Source organism: Cadophora gregata (assembly GCF_030347475.1).
Source record: "Cadophora gregata isolate MNR1 chromosome Unknown scaffold_3, whole genome shotgun sequence".
NCBI lineage: Eukaryota > Fungi > Ascomycota > Leotiomycetes > Helotiales > Ploettnerulaceae > Cadophora > Cadophora gregata.
In genome coordinates, this window is record NW_026695926.1 from 1,676,017 (window position 1) to 1,687,826 (window position 11,810).

General features: G+C 46.1%; 7 protein-coding genes across 7 annotated transcripts; 2 read left to right on the forward strand and 5 right to left on the reverse strand.

Moving 5' to 3' along the window:
• Positions 1–5: 5 nt before the first annotated feature.
• On the reverse strand, positions 6–545 carry ONS95_009089 (uncharacterized protein; the record flags this gene model as incomplete). The annotated part of the gene is made up of 1 exon (XM_058502659.1): positions 6–545. The coding sequence occupies one exon, from the start codon at positions 543–545 to the stop codon at positions 6–8; it is 540 nt and encodes a 179-aa protein (XP_058361588.1).
• A 56-nt stretch (positions 546–601) lies between these two features.
• Positions 602–1,174, reverse strand: ONS95_009090 (uncharacterized protein; the record flags this gene model as incomplete). Its single annotated transcript, XM_058502660.1, has 1 exon — positions 602–1,174. One exon carries the CDS (start codon positions 1,172–1,174, stop codon positions 602–604), a length of 573 nt encoding a protein of 190 aa, XP_058361589.1.
• A 637-nt stretch (positions 1,175–1,811) lies between these two features.
• ONS95_009091 (uncharacterized protein) lies at positions 1,812–2,965 on the reverse strand. The gene has a single exon (XM_058502661.1). It carries the CDS (start codon positions 2,756–2,758, stop codon positions 2,081–2,083), a length of 678 nt encoding a protein of 225 aa, XP_058361590.1. The 5' UTR covers positions 2,759–2,965; the 3' UTR covers positions 1,812–2,080.
• Positions 2,966–3,097: 132 nt separating this feature from the next.
• ONS95_009092 (uncharacterized protein) lies at positions 3,098–6,193 on the reverse strand. Its single transcript, XM_058502662.1, has 12 exons — positions 6,112–6,193; positions 5,084–5,815; positions 4,971–5,017; positions 4,856–4,912; positions 4,782–4,811; positions 4,683–4,724; positions 4,561–4,636; positions 4,471–4,511; positions 4,397–4,422; positions 4,163–4,349; positions 3,670–4,098; positions 3,098–3,616 (listed from the first exon to the last, which is right to left on the reverse strand). The coding sequence occupies exons 2-12, from the start codon at positions 5,285–5,287 to the stop codon at positions 3,583–3,585; spliced, it is 1,173 nt and encodes a 390-aa protein (XP_058361591.1). The 5' UTR covers positions 5,288–5,815; positions 6,112–6,193; the 3' UTR covers positions 3,098–3,582.
• A 173-nt stretch (positions 6,194–6,366) lies between these two features.
• On the forward strand, positions 6,367–7,885 carry ONS95_009093 (uncharacterized protein; the record flags this gene model as incomplete). The annotated part of the gene is made up of 3 exons (XM_058502663.1): positions 6,367–6,787; positions 6,841–7,414; positions 7,519–7,885. Exons 2-3 carry the CDS (start codon positions 7,074–7,076, stop codon positions 7,883–7,885), a joined length of 708 nt encoding a protein of 235 aa, XP_058361592.1. The 5' UTR covers positions 6,367–6,787; positions 6,841–7,073.
• On the reverse strand, positions 7,273–9,490 carry ONS95_009094 (uncharacterized protein). Its single transcript, XM_058502664.1, has 3 exons — positions 8,735–9,490; positions 8,485–8,666; positions 7,273–8,423 (listed from the first exon to the last, which is right to left on the reverse strand). Exons 1-3 carry the CDS (start codon positions 9,016–9,018, stop codon positions 8,038–8,040), a joined length of 852 nt encoding a protein of 283 aa, XP_058361593.1. The 5' UTR covers positions 9,019–9,490; the 3' UTR covers positions 7,273–8,037.
• Positions 9,491–10,291: 801 nt separating this feature from the next.
• On the forward strand, positions 10,292–10,645 carry ONS95_009095 (uncharacterized protein; the record flags this gene model as incomplete). Its single annotated transcript, XM_058502665.1, has 1 exon — positions 10,292–10,645. The coding sequence occupies one exon, from the start codon at positions 10,292–10,294 to the stop codon at positions 10,643–10,645; it is 354 nt and encodes a 117-aa protein (XP_058361594.1).
• Positions 10,646–11,810: the final 1,165 nt, after the last annotated feature.

Here is an 11,810-nt window from a genome sequence, read left to right on the forward strand (position 1 = left end):
TGAAATCAATTAATACCGACCAGCGCGCGCTTTTGCATTTCTACCACAACATCCTTGGTGAACTTCTTGGGCAGATCTCTAAACTGTGTTTTGGCGAAAATTCTTTCACCTGTTTTCTCATACTGCTTGCAGAAGATGTTCCACAGATTCTCGTCAACTGAAGGACGAGGGTAGTACCTGTCATTCAGTGCAAATGCCTCAACTGCAGCAGCAACTCCTCCATCATTCATTTCAATCTCCTTGCACATATTAAAATCTAACAGCCAAAGATGCACCACCCGTTGATGAAATGTCATACCGCCACGAATGATATATGTGCTTGAGTCTGGTTTCATCTTCATCAACTCAGCATAAGGAGGTGCTCGAACATGACCTTCCGTTGGAGCACTTCCCAGAACAAACTCAACATCGGCAGCGTCGATTTTCACCTCCCAATGGAGAACCGCAAGGGCGTTGGCCATGGTGATCGCAAATGTAGCAACATCGAGACCAAGATCATTCATCTGGTTCAAGTGTAACTTGAAGTTGCGGAGCGTGAAGAACATTTGGGGCCGCTGCGAGGGTTGTCGGACTTCGGAACTTTTGCCAAGGTAAACACGGACTAGACAGTCCTTGTTTTTAGGATGGGCAAATTGAGCGGATCGCAGATGCTCGGGGCAGTAGAGAGCTGCATGAGCGCCTCTCGAATGACCTTGGGAAGTGGGAGAATCCGCTCGGACATCAGCAAGTTGCTGGGAGTTTGGAAGTCGGTTGGGAATCGATGAATGTTGTTTTCCCACCAGGCTTTATCATCGCGGCTGATATAGAAGAGGATTGGACGAGGAATGTGAACAGTGGGAAGTCCAGAAGAATTTGCGACCTCAAATCCTTGCTCCACTTTCTTGTGCATCAAGAAGTCATTCCAAAGTGCTGATGCATCAGGGCCATCCTCACGAGCTCGCTTAACTGCCTGAGCAGTTCCGATTTGCGCGAAGACATGTCCACAGCTTCCTTGACCAATTTCAGAAAACTGCTGAAGGGAAATGTCGGAGGAGGCTTCTTGGTTGCGTTTGGCGAATGAGGAGGAGGTGGAGACAACGGAACGGACTGAGAGCATTTTCTTGAGAATTGTTTTGGGAGGATCGTTATCTTCGAGCGAGGCGTGTTCGAGAATATTTGAGATTTGATCTGCCATCTTGAAGTTGTGACTTCTTGGAGTTGAGATAGGTGTGTGTGAGTGACAGTGTGATATGAGGTGTGGAGACTTTTTGGGGGAGCCGTGACTGAGGAAGAAGAAAAGAAAAGTTTGCGCTTCAACGTGGAAAGGAAGGCTTTTATAGACGTGGGACGAAGCTCAAGTGTTATGATTGATTCAAGAAGTTGTCATGTAGTCTTGAGATTCTGGAAGAATGTTGAATCTATGTAATTCACCATAAAGGTATGGCTGATGATTTTATGTTCAGCCTTACATTGGCTAGAAATCTCGCAATCTCCAGATGATGAATTGACTTTGAGATTAACTTAAATGACTGTTGATGGGAAAAACCCACTCTCAACAGCTGTTCTTGTCTCGATTCTGTAAGTTGTCATGAAGTTTGAGGAATAGACATCTATGTAAGCTTCGATAGATCGAATAGTCCAATACCAGTTACAACAGTTGTTTTGATATTTTTGAAGACTTGACAAGCGCAAAAGGAATAGATGTTTCATTCTTAACAACATGAATTGAGATTGACAGCACTCGATCAGTCAACAACACTTCACTGTACGTCATTCTGTTGGAGATTCAACCTTTGGTTTGAGACTCAGGATTCTGTTGTCAAAGTGTTTCCTTTCTCGTACATCTCTTCATGATATGTCTTGGTTGTTACGGCATCAAAACAAGCCCTAAACGGTTACTGGTAGCAAGCCCCAAAGAGAAACAATGTCTATTCGATCGCCCAAAAACACTATGTAGGCCACGTGCATTGAGATACGCTCTCACCAGCCTTCCGTGGACGCCTTGAAAATGCCATGCCACCCATCCCTGCTCTGATACAAAAGCATACTCTGGACAAGTGCGTCTCGTTACATATCCATATTTGACTGAACGACTCAACGTCTATTCATTTCCCATCTCAAGCCGAGCGGCAGCTGCCTTTCTTTCCTCCAGACGTCTGTGAAACCCCGCCATTGGATCTTCTACCTCCCCTTCTCTCCCATAGTACTGATCAATCTGTCGTAAAAACAATAGAGAGGGCTTGACATCCGGCTTTTTGCTTTTCAGAAACTTGACCGCCTCAAATGAACTAATCTGCTTGACGTGACAAAGATAAGTGAGAATGGCTGCCGCAGACCGATTGAGGCCGAGTGCGCAGTGAACAAGAACCGAGGCACCGGATTGAATTGCTGTGCTGATGAAGTCCAGTACTGTTGGAATATGGGGCTTGATGTTATCGATGTCGTCGATTGGGATATGCAATATTGTTCGGCCAAAAGACTCAGTGTGGGTATGTGTGCACATGTTGAGGATATGCGTAATGTTGTGGGGAAGTGTTGCCACCTCGGGAAACTTCGAGAGATATAGGTGAGGAATAACCTCGAACATCTCGAATGGCGTCTCTTTTCTTGTCTTAGGCATTACGGTTATGGATTCCATGGTCGTTATTGATGTAGATATGAGCTCCGAGCTGTCATTGCTACCCGTGGGTGGGTTGTGAGAGCTGATGATCTGATGTGAGGTCGATGCAGACAATGGCTCTGGCTGTGACTGGGAGTCTTCGAAGACTTTTGAAAACATTATGTAATGTGAGTGTGTTGTGTTGTGTTGTATGAGAGTTGATGTGACTGTAACTTTGGATATATTGTGGTGTGGAGATAATTTTGCAAGTTGAGTTGAGTTGTGGTGGTGGCACAAGTTTGCAGACGGGCGTATTTTAGCTAGCGAGGATTGCCATATGGACTGGGTAGTACCTACCTCAGTAAGTAGCTGGTTGGGAGATTTTGGCTACCTAGGCGAGAGCAAGTGATCGAGCCGGCAGGAATTACCTAGTTAGTTTTGGGTAAGTGAACCCATTAGCTTAGAAGCACTTGTAGTTACAACAAAATAATATCTATCCGTATATGGATATTTAATTTTCTCGTAGAGTCATCATCTTATGGTTCGATAGTTTCTTCTCCTGTGCGGCATATTATGTACACTTGTATAAGACACATGGCCAGTCTGTGTGTTGGGGATATATGAAAACATATAACTTCATTCGTAAGCCCTGTTTTCAGCGATTGTAAAGATGAGAGATCTTATGATACTATTGCGGCTTTGGATTTTCATCGTCTCGTGAGATATACATATCTGCTAATCGAATGGTACGTGTGAGGGGAACGGAGAGACGTTTGTTGCATTTGTGCCTGTAGTGGATTGTGTGGTCAGGGTTGTATGGGAGTCTGTTCCGGCGTTCGGTAGCAAATTTTAGTCGATGCCTAGCTGATCAAGCTAGCGACAGCTTTGTTTACTGCATCACTGTTGAAAATTTGATTAAGCGAGAATCAAGGCCACCAGGGATAGATTGGTGACAGGCTGCTTTGCATCACAACTCTTGAAGTCAGTTCGACACTCGCCTAAACCTAGGTAAGTGGTTTCTGTGCCCACACTCGTCTCCTGCTTCCAGTCAGCTCAATTCTCTCACAACAAATTCGACGAGAACGACTTACGTATAATGATAACAATGCAAATGCGGCTGCGATATCTCGTTCCTTACCTGAGCCACATAAACATGCACCTGCTCCGCCGTCCACGGTGTCGGCTCCCCAAACTTCGTCAACAGAAACATCGCCCACCCCTCCAACCCCGCCTTCCAGTGCTCCATATTGACCTTCCCCGCATCCTTGAATACTTTCAGTGCAGGCCACGATCCCAATGGGCATTTATACAATTTATCTTGTACGTTTACGAAGCCGGCTTTCTCGATGGAGGATTTCATCGTTAGTTGTGTGTCGAGGGGTCGACCGGCGCGTTCGGCGCACCCGAGGAAGTTGGGACCCCAGCCGGCGAGGATGCTGTTTGGGTCGAGGGAGTCGTCGTCGGACATAACGCGGACGTCGAGCTCGACTTCTTCGATCCAACCGCCAGGCGCGAGGTTGCTGAATGCGTTTAGCTACTGTTGTCCGGGAGGACCAATCTTTGGTGTCTGGAAATCCAACCTACTCGTAGCATTCTTTGTAAAGACGATCTCGCTCTTCGGGTGTAAAGGCACCGAGGAGGAGACGCAGGTGGATGAGATCGAATTGCTTGTTCCAAGTCCATTCTTGTGTCACGTCGTCGACTTGGAATACACAGTTTGGTGGCACCCATACAGCTGGTGGTGGGTACAAATCAACACCGTAGACAGTAGCTAAGAATGGTCAGCTTTGTTGATACGGAAGAAGAAGTCTCTCTCACCTGAAGGGTACTTATCTGCTACTTCACTATATAGAATCAGTGGATTTGTGCGTGAGAAGGAAGGTGGAGCTTACATAGCCCATGTGCCATCGCCAGTACCTATATCGAGAATATTCTGTCGAGGAGTCAATCTTAAACTCCTCCACAATTGTCAGTGCTCTTACCTGAGGGCCATCACCAATGGGCGAGTGGAATAGGGGTTCTGGCATGTCCTTGTCGAGGATGATATAAAGAAGATGTCTGAACTGTTAATATCTGGCCAGCTTCAAGCTATCACATCACTTACCCCAACTCAAATGTCTCAAACTGCTTGTCATCTGAAGGACCCCTGATAGAAGTTAGTAAGCTTGAAAACCGTAGGTCAGACGTTTTCTTCTTCACATACCAGTATTCATGTCCTTTTGTCGATTGGTATCTGCTTAATCAGTGAAACTCCCTGATCCGCATCGCTTTACTTACTTTCTTCCATTCTCCACATATCCCCTACTAATCGCAGAAGCAAGTGAAGTCGTGTCACTGGATCTCGTCAACAATTTCCTCTTCTAGACAAGAAATTTTTTAAGACTCGACATACGATGCAACATCATCCCCGAATGCAGAATCTGCATCAAATCCATCATCCTAGGTACAGTCAGCACAAGACAAAGCAAAAAAATGGAACACCAAGAACTCAAACGGGACACTCACGATTGCAATCTCATCAGCGACAGCGTCCTCAGTGTTAGTTGTATTGTTTGGAGGACTAGTTGCAGAACTTGCGGCTCGGGGAGGACTAGGAGGATTGTTGACGGCGGCGGCCTGCGAAGCCGTCGCGGAACCGGCACCTTCACTAGACTTCGGGCGTTCCTCATGGCGTGGGGATGCCTGGCCAGCTTTACTAGCTCCCTCCATGTTGTCAACAAATATAGAGAGTGACGTCTCGGTACTGATAGCAAATTTTTCTTAACGACAGATAGTTATAGAAAGCTTCGACCTCAGAATGCAAAAGCGAGTCTGCTGCGAATGATTTTGTTTTCGGGTTCGTGGCCGAGAAAGAAGAGAAGCGGATGTGCTGATCCTTATCTCACGGCACAGGGCATTGGGCGGCCGCATCACAGCCTGCTGACTCGCTGATTCGGTGGAAATAGTATGGCGGGGAACAAGCAGAGCCGTCCCGCTGTCAGTGAAATCCACATTCTGGCGTTTTTGAAGGCTGTGAAAGAATCCCGGATGGAGGATGCCGTCCGTTGAGATATATTTATTGGTTCGTTTGGCGGGGAACAGACAGTTGAGGCGTGCGCCGTTCGGTGTTGCATTGCCGAGACTACACCGTACCTTCACCAGTGAGATGGTCTGAATGACTGGGCGTATCTCAGGTTTCCGCCCTCTTCACGAACCCCACTCCTTCTGGAGTACTCGTACTCGGATAAATATAAAAGTCTACTGATACTATGGTTAGCCCTACGGGGTTTTTCATGCAGACAACGTCTGTAAATTATCTGCATTTTGTCTACATTCCTAATAGTAGTAAAATACAGTAAAATACAGATAAAATTCAGATAATATCTGCTATAAACGCATTAAAAAAGTGCAGATAATATCTGTAATAGACGCATTAAAAAGTACAGATAATTTAGCGTGTATCTAAGGGTCACTCAGACTTTTTATATTTCGATATAAAGTTAAACACAGACCTTTTACTACCTACCTCCGGAACACTCGGAAGGGAGACGTACCTTTGGAGGGGAGGGAGATCTACCTTTGGAGGGAGGGAGACCTTAGAGGGAGACTTACCTTTGGAGGGGAGGGAGATCTACCTATAGAGGGAGGGAGATAGAGAGAGAGAGCAGTAGGAAAAGGGAAGGGAAGGAAAAGAGAGGGGAAATAGGAGGGGGAAATTAACTTTATTAGTTAGAAAACTCTGAAAATACAGATAATAGCTGTATTTCCCTTAAATTACAGATAATATCTGCATTTTCACTCTAAATCTTTAAAAATCGATTAGAATCAAAGAATCTAGCTGAGAAAAATGCAGACAATTAACTAAAATACAGACAGAAAATCCGTCTAAAATACCTGTTTACAGATATTATCTGTAAGAAGTGCAGACAGTGTCTGTAAAAAAACCCCTGTAGGGCAGGAGGCGACACAGCGTCATGACCCTGCCATTAAATTCAAATTAAGTTAGTAAATCTGCTACATGCGAGACACTTTCCCAGTTGTAAACAAGCTTTCGGTACTTAGGGATATCTAGGATCTCATCAGCGAGAGGAGCAGGCGAGTATATTTTCTTTTATTTTCCTGTCCAACTCGGCGTATCTGTGGCGTGGAGTACCCCTCTTTTACACCCTTGCACACAAGCAATCGTGCCCTCTCACCATTTGCCCATTTACAAAGGCTACTCCAAGGAGAGTTAGTTAATGGCTTCCAAATGAAGATTAAGAACTACTAATTCGTTCTAGCAGCTTACTCGGATTGTCTTAAAAGGACACGTTTTCCGACTTCACCAGATGCTGGCGGCGGCCTGTCCAAACTGTCGGTATTCTTTCACACCCAATCGACAAGGTAGGAACACCAGATAGAGCTCAAGATTATTTAAAACCATGCTGACTTGATTGCCGATAGGCTTTCACAATTCCCCGACAACTCGTAACGATTGTTGTGCAACCATACACACAGTCAATCAATCGCATCCAACATGGCGGGTCCAGTTCCAACACGTGTTTTCGCCGGTGCAACAATCCCCCACACACCACTCATCACTAAAGCACTCGAATACACACGAGCTCACTCCACAGATTTCGCATTCAATCATGTCCAGCGCTCCATGGTCTTCGGCTTCATCATGGCATCGAAGATCCCGAGTCTAGCGGATCGTGATCTGGAGGTCCATGCCATTGGAGCCCTGATGCATGACATTGGGTGGGATCCAACGGGAGAGCTAATTTCGAAGGATAAGCGGTTTGAGGTTGATGGTGCGAATGCTGCGCGCGAGTTTTTGAAGAGAGAGGCTCCGGATTGGGATAAGCATCGGTTGCAGTAAGAACTCTTCCAGACTCCCTTTCAGATTAGCTAGGAGAGTCGAGGGTGGGGACTCTTCTCGCTTTAGATTCTACGAGTGATTTGCTGACCGATATTCACAGGCTCGTCTGGGATGCAATTGCTCTCCACACCACAGGAACCATAGTTTTCCACAAGGAAGAAGAAGTCCAAGCAGTAGCCTACGGCATCTGGGCCGATTTTCAAGGTCCCGATCGCATTGAAGGCAATTTGTTGACATGGGATGAATACAATGTCGTGGTAGCCGAGCTACCTCGCTTGAATCTGATGAAGGGTTTGAAAGGGTTAATGTGTCATTTCTGTGAGACGAAACCGGCTACTACGATGGACAATACGGTTGGGGAGTGGGGTGATAAGTTTGTGAAAGATTATGATCGAACGGGGAAGTTGACTTGTGACTTGTTGCTTACGTGTGATTTGGATGGGAAGACGCTTTTGGAGGACCCTTGATCGGATGGTGGGCCCATTTAGACCATAATAACTAATTCCAATAGGTTGAAGCAGATTCAACCCAGCAGGCTCAATTCATGACAAGCCATATAATACCTATCTTCTCAACTTCTCCGAATCCCAATCATTGGCAGTCTCCTCACCCTGGGACTTCACTCAACCAAGTCCGTGCCCCTGATAATCTCCTTCCACTCCTCCAACAATCTCAGCGTCTCCTCACACTTCCTTTTCACATCATCAAACACATCCTTTCCCAACGGCAATCGAGACGGAACTTCCCTCCCTTCCGCAACTCCTTCTCCTCTCACCAAATCCAACACATACTCCACAAACTTCACAGGATCACCCGGCTGCTTCCTATCTTCCCCTTCCAAGCCCGAGATTCTGGCGCTGGAGAGCTGCGAATAGTCTGAGATGGCAGATTGTACGGTTTTCATATTCTGACTAGAAAGAAGCTGAGTGCGGAAACGGCCTGGTTCCATGAGGAGGGTGCGGATCCCGAAGGGGGAGACTTCTTGTTGGAGGCTTTCAACCATGCCTATCATAGACTTCAGTGAGTTTGATTGAGGCTGTGAGGATTCTTTTTGTTCTGGATTTACCTTCAAGTGCAAATTTAGATCCAGCATAAGCACCACATCCAGGATGGCCAACCCATCCCGACAAAGAACCAATGAAGACAACAGTTCCTGCATGTCGCTGTCTGAAATGTGGAAGAATTGCTCGTGTGGCTTTGATTGTGCCGAAAACATTCGTGTCGAATTGCGCAAGGAAATCTTCATATCTGTCTCATCGTCAGTGACTTTCCCTTCTTCTCAACCTCCAAACAAAGAAACCCCTCAATACACTCACCTAAGCTCCTCCCACGTTCCAATTGATATATACCCAGCGTTATTTACCAGGACATCAATCCCACCATAAATCTTCAACGCTTCCGCCAAAACAGCGTCAATGTTCGCTTGATGGTCAGTGATGTCTAGCTGAAGGACCGCAGCCCCGGCTTCCTTCAGATGTGCAATACTACCCAGTCTACGAGCTGTGGCTATGACTTTGTCGCCTCGGGCGAGAATGCTACGGACGAATTGCTCGCCGAAGCCGGATGAGCAGCCGGTGATGAACCAGGTGAGAGATGCCATTTTCAATGGATGGGAGGAGTACGGTTAGAAGTGAGCTAGGTACAGTGCGGGTGTGCTTTATTCACCGAAAAGAAGTGGTTGAGATTAGTCTGATCTTTCCATGATGGTCGTCTCTTCTTATATAGATTGCCACTATGGCTTCCCAACGCAGGAGTACATCTGGAGTTAGGAAATACACCTATCTCTGGTTACTTATCTCCGTGCCTAGACATGTATTCATTGAGTATACCTTCGAAGCTGCAAAAATCCCTTCAAATTGATAGTGTAAAGCGGGGATTTACTGACTCACACGGCCGATACAAACGACTGTCCGCTCGAAGTCCGCTGAAGTACCCCGCTCACGTGTCCGCTCATGTGATTTTACCGCAGTGCCAACCTAACCTCCATGGTTGTGACCATGCCAGCTTTGCTCATAGATCCAACTGAAGGCATATATTAAGATATTGCATCACCTTCTACGACCCAGGAGAGATTAATGATCCACTTGCTTATACCACGGCGCACCACAATTTGGAGATCAAGCGAGATAGTCCAACACGTGACTTTGACTACACTCATCCTCCGAGCACTCCGAAGTCTCACCCAACCAGCTCCGTCACCAACACATCCACATCTACTAATACATACTCAAATTGATCGGTCATACGAACAGCAAACGCCATTGCCGCCATCTTCTGCGCCATGAGTCGTTGACATGGATTACCAATACTGAAACATGAAGAGAGTTCTCACTGCGATGATATCATGGGGATGGATTTCAAAGCTCTTATATCGAGTTTCGGGTCCTCATGTCGTACTTTCGAGGTCTTTTGAGAGTCCATAAGCTGGTCTAATCTACTACTGGAACTGCAACTATAATTCGGAGAGAATCGGTCTCTGTCGCCTCTCTGGAGTGTTTTGCTCGCTTAATTCCCTTTTTTGGCATCCCATAGCTGCCCTGTTGAAAATCAACGAAAACATCACTGCGGAGCTTCGAAGTAATAAACAGTCTTTCAGGACTACAGACAACTGCTCGCAGCCCTTATGTCCTCAAATCACATCTTGCATTGCTATCCCATTGCTACCATGTCGCCAATGCCAACATACCAACCCTCCACCTGGGCGAACACCTGCCTCTGGGGCGAACAAGCACTAAATCATCCACCATTCAAGTTCACAGAAAAAGTCTGATTCCTGTGATCGTACGAGTTGCTCGGTCCGAGGACAAGGCACTGAATACCCTGTAAGTGTGCTTGTTTCAAACAATACCATTGAGTATCTCCATCCCAATCAAATGCTGATGCTCAATAATATCAGACCAACTAGACGAACGAGTAGACTTTCAAAGCTTACCAACTGTTTCAAACTTTCTTGTGAGAAGGACTCGGACATCACAGTCATACGCATGCCGCGATCTGAATATTGGAAGTACTTTGCTCGAGACAAGAAGAATTTCTATGTCGGCACAGAGCCAGAGAGGTTGTGGACAGTAGATAAACTCGAGGAGGAGTTTGGAATATATCAGGACTTGCGACCTTCTTTTTGGAGGATGGTGGAATCGGAGGGTAGAGTTTTCAAGAAAGATGTTGAGGATTGGGGTGAGAAGGAGGGTCTGAGATCGTCGCATGACGGCGTGTACTTTGATTAAGTTTTAAGGAAGACTCGCACGATCAATGCAGTCTTTTCCCATGTGGGTATCAAAGCGAAAGTTTGCCCGAGATCGATCCTCCAATTTGTACAAGTATCGCCCACTTAATATCATGCATCCCAGCATTGAACCCTTGCGAAACTTTAATACCTTAAGTTGAGATCTGTTCCCCCTCTTTCATCAACAACTTTCAGGAAGAAAGAAAGATATTATGTCCGTTCACAAACTACCAGACTTATTAGAAGAGAACGAGAGTATCCTAAACGTTACCGGTGATGTGGCAGAACCTCTCGAAAGATGACGACCGGGAATCCTTCTATTCACTCCAAGCTGGGCCCCGAACGCAGTCAAAGAAGAATAGGAAGAGTCAAAAGAAGAAAATGAAGGGCGAGACTGACGTTGAAGCTGAAGCAGGAGCGGAAAGAGAAGCAGAAGCTGAAATTGCAGATGTTGAATGCAATGCGAAAGCGAGAGGCAATTTCCAAAATTGTATACTTACGGATCTCTAATTCTGTAACATGTTCCATTTAAACTGGAAACACACGGGGAAAAATTGAATTTCAGCTTGTCAAGCATGCCAAGTTCTGTTCATGTTTGAGAAAAACCCCGGACTCACGAATGAACAAACACTGCAAAGCCTCACCAGCTTCCAAGCATTTCTATTTCCAAACAAAACAAACAAGCAATTATCAAGCATCTGCTATCTAGGTTTCCCTTTTTGTTACATCGCCTGTACATCCAACCACAACCACTGCCGTGCGGGCGGCTGCTGACACCGCCAAAGTACGGTACGGAGGGACCGACTGGGTGCCTAAATGCACGTCTGAGTTCAGAATCAGATCTGACCGAGGCACCTCTCACGCCCTCCCGTTCTTATGGTTACCTCACCACTGCATGTAACCTTCACTTGAGTTGCCATGTCTGTGAGAACCTTGTTTCTGAACAGTGCTACAGCTGCATTGACTTGAGAATATCGATGTCACGGGAGCATGGCTGACTGACTTCTGAATTGTGGTTTGACGTAAAGGGCGGGCGGCGTTAATTGAGTTTTGAGAATTAAATCCGCTGGCATGGATGATGAATTGGCTGTTGGCTTCGGGTGTGAGAAGCTGAAAGCTGTTTGTTGAATCATTTCATGGGGCTCCCTAAATATTTTATGGTCTGG